The 7465-nt window shown below is 47.4% G+C and overlaps 1 protein-coding gene across 1 annotated transcript; it reads right to left on the minus strand.

Moving 5' to 3' along the window:
• Positions 1 to 1103: 1103 nt before the first annotated feature.
• Positions 1104 to 7259, minus strand: LOC311374961 (thrombospondin type-1 domain-containing protein 4-like; the record flags this gene model as incomplete). The annotated part of the gene is made up of 8 exons (XM_084490686.1): positions 1104 to 3195; positions 3328 to 3475; positions 3710 to 3889; positions 4107 to 4286; positions 4676 to 4849; positions 5276 to 5480; positions 5901 to 6030; positions 7002 to 7259. Coding segments are annotated over 8 exons (1535 nt in total), but the record flags the coding sequence as incomplete, so codon positions are not given.
• Between the last annotated feature and the right edge of the window lie 206 nt (positions 7260 to 7465).

Consider the following 7465-nt stretch of genomic DNA (forward strand, 5'->3'; position numbering starts at 1 on the left):
ATCGGGTTCAGGGTAATTCACTCCGAGAGGTCACCATCTGCCTAGGCTACGTCGCCTCGTGCCCTCTCAGCCAGCGCGCGCCCCCCACCCCACAAACGCAACGCTCATCATCTATCATCGCGATACTTGGTGTGTGTTAACCGAGTCAATCGCTCTGAGGCCTTTATACTACAGAGCTGTCACGCAATGTGGTCCATGGTATAGGACCCGTTGGAAAGGCACGCGATCACGGCTCCCCGAGCGGCTATGGGGGGAGCGGTATAGAGAGCATCAGGAAGCACGCTAGAGGAACTTCGCGCTAAGCCCTTGTCTTTTATCCCCTTGCATGATTTAACATATTTCAGGCTATGTCGGCGAGTGGGCGTGGTTTGTGAATATCCAATTGCGAGCCCTTTTTCTGTGTTACAATTTAATTTGGACCTATGGCTGTGCTACTTTGGATAAACCTGACATCTTCAAACTTTAATTCGTTCATTCTGAATTAAATGTGGCCTATACAGTAGGCCCTGAAGTTCATTGGAGACTACACCCGTACCTTATGCTGTTTGGATTGAACATAGAGAAAACGAAAAACGGTAACATAGCCAGTTGGCGTCTATGCATTTAGTCTATAAAGGATACAAGGTCATGAGAAGTCGTATAGGCCTTTGTGCATTTGTGCATTTCATAATTGTTTTTCATGCCCAGTTTTGTACGAGTTTTATATGGATATATACAGTCGTATATTTATAAAGCTATTGATAATATGGGCTGCATTTCGTTCAACCTTATTGCATGAAATATATTTTAAAAAAACTGACAGTAAAATTCATCAGACACTAATATGAGTTGCAGCCTTTAACCTTTGTTTATAGTGTCACCTACTGGCAAGTTTGGGTTTTACTTTGCACGTTGGTGAGAAAAATATCCTTATTGTATATCTAGCATTTACCATCCTATAGCAATTAGATACGATGTGGGATTCAATACCAATATAAAACCAATGTATTTCAACTTTTTAAAACTTTAAAACTCAATTAATTAAATAAAGCATATACATATTGTCCTTTGTCTCTATCAAAGCTTATGAAACTCAAACATAACAAACACCAATTTCATTTATTTTTATGAGGTTTATTTAAAATTAAGCTTTGTGGTAGCATATTCTTGCACTGTGGTGCTTGGTTTTTGCAAATAATATAAAATCTGTCCAATCATCAACAATAACAATTGTATAAACTCTGCTAAGTAACATCAGGAATTTTTTATACCTTCTTTAAGAGGAAAAAAATAAATTATATGTTATTTTAATAATACATAAATAACTATCCTTGATTCTATTTTTTTTATATAAAATTGATTTTTCTACTAAGAGATTAGACACGCAAAAAGAACATTCATAGGGCCACTATAACGACACACACACACACACACGCTCACACACACACACACACACACACACACACACACACACATGCACACACACACACACACGTACACACACACATACAGTCATGTATATATACACACATATGCAAATACCAACAAAATAAAATGACTGATTCGCATTTAAAGGCATATTCTGAAATATAACACGACTGTTAGATGTGATAATAAATGTCCAGCAGTCAACAGCACACAATACATTTAAGAGTAATCATGGTGTGAAAATAAACTATATGCACAAATACACAGGTCGCTCACAAGTTTTTATGAACGTGCATGAGTGTGAGAGTTTGTAAATGTGTTGTTCTGAAGGGAAAGGGAGAACAGAGAGAGAGAGGTGGCGGGAGGGAGGGGGAGGGGGAGAGAGAGAGAGAGAGAGAGAGAGAGAGAGAGAGAGAGAGAATAAGAAAAAGGACAATAAAGCAATATTCCAAGAGATGATGATAATTAAAAGGCAGTTAAGTCTTTAACGCACCATTGCTTAACTGCTTAATAATGTGTTAACACTGTTCCTTGTTCCGACGTGTCTGTGTAATTACCCAGACGTCCTACAGGGGCCATCTCGGAAGCATAAAAACTTTCCACAATAAAAAAAAAAATGCTTTTCTTCACATTTCTCTTTGCCTTGGCAGTCACACGATAAGAACACTTTGCATGTCTGGGACACGCAGCCATGAGAAGCCGTCTGTGGCCCTTTCATTTCATCACTAACAGATTAGTCAATTGGTGAAAGGTTTTTATGATTATTATTATTAAGTTGACTGCAAAACATACTCTAATGTTATTTCATCGTCATAACCGTTTGTTGTTGTGATAGACAGGAACTCAACGACTAAACATCTCCTATCTTTGACGTGCCCGCATAGCGGGGCCCGTGGGGACAGAAAGGGGGGCCCTCGAGGAGACTGTGTGTTCTGTGAGTTAGTGTCCCCGTTACACACAGAGCTATGTGTAACAGCGTCCTCCTCGTCGTGATCCGTGCTGGAGTTTGGTCAGATACTGCCACGGACAGCGACAGCCCGTTCCTTTGGTTCGTGTCTCCGAACATTCATCTGCAGTTGGCCACCGAGCATGACCATTTTTTGGCAAAACAAAAGTAAACATATATAATATGCAAATGAACACTTGGAGTTCGGCTGGGGCGGTCGCTGGGGCGTCACACAGCGGCCGCCGCAATGTAGAGGCACATTGAAACCTCAGCATATCTATATAAAAAGATCACTCACTCCCATATTCTAGAGGAGTGTATCGGCCTGGTTTTAAGAAGACAGCTGTGAGAGGCTGAAAGGACAGCACTGAGGTCATGGAACACCTTCTGTTAAACCTCTCATCCGCATGCGTCCCAGACTGGAGATCACCGTGCTGCACACACACTTTAGTGACAGAGGCCTGAAGAGAGAGTGGGTCAGGGGCACAGTTGTGGAATTTGTGGTTCAAAGTGACTTTGTGGCTTTATATATATACAACGCTTCCTTTAACGTGAAGAATGTGGAGGAACAACAGAAGGGTTTCATCTGGTGACGGGGGTGATGACAGGCACGGGGTCACGGGTGGCGCTCAGCTTTGATCTGGTTGGATTTGGACCCCGCCCCCACCCCCCAACATAGGCTAGAGCCCTGCTGGACCTGGGACTGGCTGGTCCGTGTCTCTTGGTACGCTGGGCACTCTGGGTACATGAGGCACAACAGGCGGTTTTGTAGTAGGAGTAGACACACAGCCTGGCCTGGACCACCATCATGCAGTTGGACCGGCGGTCCCTGCAGTTCTCATCTGGGGGGACGGATCAGGAGACACGGGTCAGTGAGACGACAGGAGATGCAATGTATTTGACTTGATGGAGGATGTACTCATGCATCACACACACACACACGCACGCACGCACGCACACACACACACACACACCTGTAACCTGTGGACCGCAGGGTATGGTGTTGCAGAATTGTTCCTGTTCTGGTTTGGGGGATAAATCACATTCTTGGCTGTACTGTTTGTCCACCGTCAGGCACCGTACCTCCCTCATCTGAAGTCCTTTTCCACAGGAACGAGAGCACTACAGAAGAAAAGCAGAGCAAGATCACGAATAAGGTCACAAAATAACTACACATGAAAAATAAATAAATACTAAGTTGCTTTGGATGAAAGCAGTCGCTAAATGATGAAAGAGTAGTACACCACGGTGTTTGTTTTGATTGTGTTGTGAGATTCAATGCGGCGTCTCTCTTAATTCCTTCATCTTAACGTCCGCTATATACTCCTCTGTGCCCTTCTCCAGCGCCCTCCTCACCGCGCTCCACTCTGTGGTGAACCACTGGGGTTTGCACGCTCCCATCTCACACTGCTGCACGGCCACCGGCTTGGCCTGCTCGGCACACTGGCCCGCCGGTGCCACGGTGAAATCGCTCCCCATCTTCTGGACACAGAGGATGTCTCGGCGCTGGGTTCCGTTCCCGCACGCGACGTTGCACTGGGATCAGAACAAACAACGTCGGTTGGGTGGGTTACTTTAAGAGTCGACAGAGTCCATTAAGTGTTTAAAAAAGATACAATATATAGAGTGTAAAAGAACACAAAACGTGAACACAAAGCACATTGTTGACTGAGACAAGGATATTTAGAAAAAAACGATAGATTACAACCATGAGCCAATATTACTACTATGACCTAATCCTCCCCTCTCCTACCTGAGTCCAGGGGCTGCTGTACCACGTGCTGGTGAGCTCGCACACCCCCCTGTTGCACGCCTTCATCTCCGCAGGCTTGTCCCCCACACAGTCTCCCCCGCCTCCCCCGTCTTTCCCGCCGCCGTGGCTCAGACACAGCACCTCCCTCTTCTGCACCCCGGGGCCACACAGCGCCGAACACTGGGAGACACGGGGGTGGGGGGGGGGGGGGGGGAAAGGTGTGTGTTGACAAGATCGGTCTATTTCAATCCTTTAGGAGACTGTGCCTTTACCCAAAGTGACCTACGAGTGAGGCTGAGAACATCAAAGCATACAAACTAAATGCGAATGGCTGTAAAATCATGCATTTGCTGCACAAACAAAGTTAATAAAACAAGAGGGCAGCGTGCCCGATTAGTGTTTATTTGACTTAAAAATCATTATTTTAGTGGTAGTCAAGTGCTCAATAGTAACGTCACAAAGACAAAGATACAACGTTTTTTCAGTGAAAAAGTTCAGTGCATGCTTGTAGGTTTTGAGGGGCGAGGGCGTGTGCGTTGGTATTATGGTTTGTATTCTTTGTAACTTACAGTATTTGCCCAGCCGGTGAAGTACCAGTTGGTGACACAGGGCCCCATGTTGCAGTCCTCACTGCCTTCTGGGCGGAGCCTGGAGTGGCACTCCTTTTCATGGACCTCGTTGCCATGGTCACTGACACAGCGCACGCTCCGCAGCCTCCTGCCTACGCCACAGTCCACTGAGCACTAAGAGAGAGAGACAAGGCCAGACCAGGAGAGAGGGGGAGAGAGAGTTAGAGGGAGAGAGAGAGAGAGAGAGAGAGAGAGAGAGAGAGAGAGAAAGAGAGAGAGGGAAGACACACGGGGAGTACAGGAGAGAGAGAGGGAGAGAGAGGGAGAAAGAGAGAGAGAGAAAGAGAGAGAGAGAGAGAGAGAGAGAGAGAGAGAGAGCGAGAGAGAGCGAGAGAGAAGACAAGACACACAGGGAGACCAGGAGAGAGAAATGTCAGTCTGTTGTTCTGTCTGTCCTGTGATCCATTCAACACGGAATAGAATCAATCGATAATCTGTTCATCGCAATGCATCATCGCCATCGCAATATTGGGCACACGCACACACACGCACACGCACACGCACACACGCACACACACACGCTGTTATACATATACTGACCGAGCCCCAGTCGGAGCCCACCTCCCAGTGGGAGCAGGGGCTGAGCTGGCAGGCCTGCGAGGCGCCGGGCGCGGGCAGGCCGGCGCAGCGCTGGGGCTGCACCATGGTGGAGCGGTTCCCGAACCGCTGCCTGCACTGGAGCTGCCTCTGCTGCACGCCCGGCCCACAGGACACACTGCACTCGGACCAGCCACTCGCCTCCCAGCTGGCCCGGACAGACGCAGCGGCGGAGGCAGAGGCGGCGGCGGTGGTGGTGGTGACGGTGGTGGTGGTGGCGGTGGTGGTGGTGGTGGTGGTGGTGGTGGGGGATAGGAGGGGGTGGGGGGGGTTGGGGGGCGCAGACAGTTATTTGGTTGTTTTGAATGCTGTTGTATGCATCGACAACATGGGCAAGGATAGGTGAGTGAGGAGAATGCGGTTGCAGCATGGCTCGGTTGAATCTAAAAAGCAAGGCTGGTTGAAATATTCGAATATTTTGCGTTCGTATTGCACTGATCAGAAATGATCAAATGTGTCGTTTAGGATGAGTCTGTCTAGTTATCCTAGAGGTCAATAATTACGGAATGATAGCCCTGTTTCTTTCAGAACGATGGCACTTGATGCTTTAACTAGTGTGGTTACTCACAACGGGGGGCAGTGCTGGACGTTGCAGGGCTCCTCGTCGGGGGCGGGTTTAGTAGCCGAGTCGCACTTCCTGCTGGACTCTTCCTGGTCGGTGAAGCGGTTGATGCATAGAATCACCCGGTGCTGAGAACCTGCAGCCAATCAGAGAGCATATGATCGATGACAAAGATCAACCATCGCTCTCATCAGGTCGTAAACTCGACGGGCAACTGGTTTGTTAACCTATACGCCCTGCAACGAGGAAATTTAATTAAAACAATTACTTATTAAACAATTAAAACTATTTTTTTAATAGAAATACATCTTTTTGGTTGTGACGTCAGACTAACTCGGAAAAGGTAGCCTGGAACGCCACCTGCCTCCGCAGCAGAGTGGAACGCTCACAGTGTTTTGAGGAGAAAGGATTTACCCGTTTCCCTCTAAATTGGGTGGTTTGGGTTCACTGGCTCTTTAAATACTTCATTTTAGTTGATTCTACATTAATTCCACCATTTTACATTTTAATACACATTATTACAATCTTCAATCTTATGGGAAAAAAAGCGACACAGCCAATGTGTGATTAATATAAATGAAAAAAGCTATTGATTTACAGCACAAAATATATATATAATATAATACAATTTCCTTGGCAGTCTGTCTCATCAGCACTACATTTAACACGTTAAACTGACTTGCCTAAAATCAGAGCCATATTATCATCAGGGATCATTTGGTCATTACTAGAATTGAGGGAAGGAAAAGTCTCCCTTAATGGGTACAGATTTGTGTAATGGTCTTTAAAGAAAAAAAAATTATCATCACATTGATCATCACACTTAGGCAAACGATTGACTAAGCTAAGCTGATAAAGAGCCGGAAAGGATTGGACAGGATTATGTCCCTAACCCTTCATCATATCTTAACACGTACAAATACAGTGGATAACTGTTTCTTTAAATAACGCCCGGCCACCACAAGGGGGAGACATTCTACAGTGCATCATGAGGGCCGCGGAGGACCAGAGGCAGGACTACAGGAACGTTAGGACCACAGGACTTCAGGAACAAAGACTGCGGAGACCCATTCAGAGCAAGGTCAAAGGTCTCCCTGTGACGCTGACCTTTGCCGCAGGTTGCGGAGCACTCGGTGAGCTCGCCACGGCGCCACACGAAGGGCGACTGCGTGTCGAGGGGCAGGTCGGTGCGCGGGGGGATGCGGGCGTTCCGGTGCGGCGCGGAGCTCCGAGGGCGGGAGACCTCGGGGGACCACGCGTGTGAGGAGGAGGAGGAGGAGGAAGAGGAGGAGGACGACGACGAGGGAAACAAGGGGACGGGCACCGGGTGACGAGCGGGCTCCTCCAGTGACACCGTGATGGACCCTGTGGGGGGGCAGGGAGATGGAGGGAGTCAGATGAAGTGGTGAAGATGAAGAAGTTATTGTAGGGGCCACAAGAGAGGGGGGGGCCCCATGGTGAGGAGCCTGGGTTGGAAACTACACAGGGTGGGAAGAAGTAGAGGAACTGATTGTGAGAGCGACTCAATGTAAGAATGTGAGGAAAATAAGAAGCGGTGGTGACTCAGAGGC

Source organism: Micromesistius poutassou (assembly GCF_964030765.1).
Source record: "Micromesistius poutassou genome assembly, contig: SCAFFOLD_1539, whole genome shotgun sequence".
Taxonomy (NCBI): Eukaryota; Metazoa; Chordata; class Actinopteri; order Gadiformes; family Gadidae; genus Micromesistius; species Micromesistius poutassou.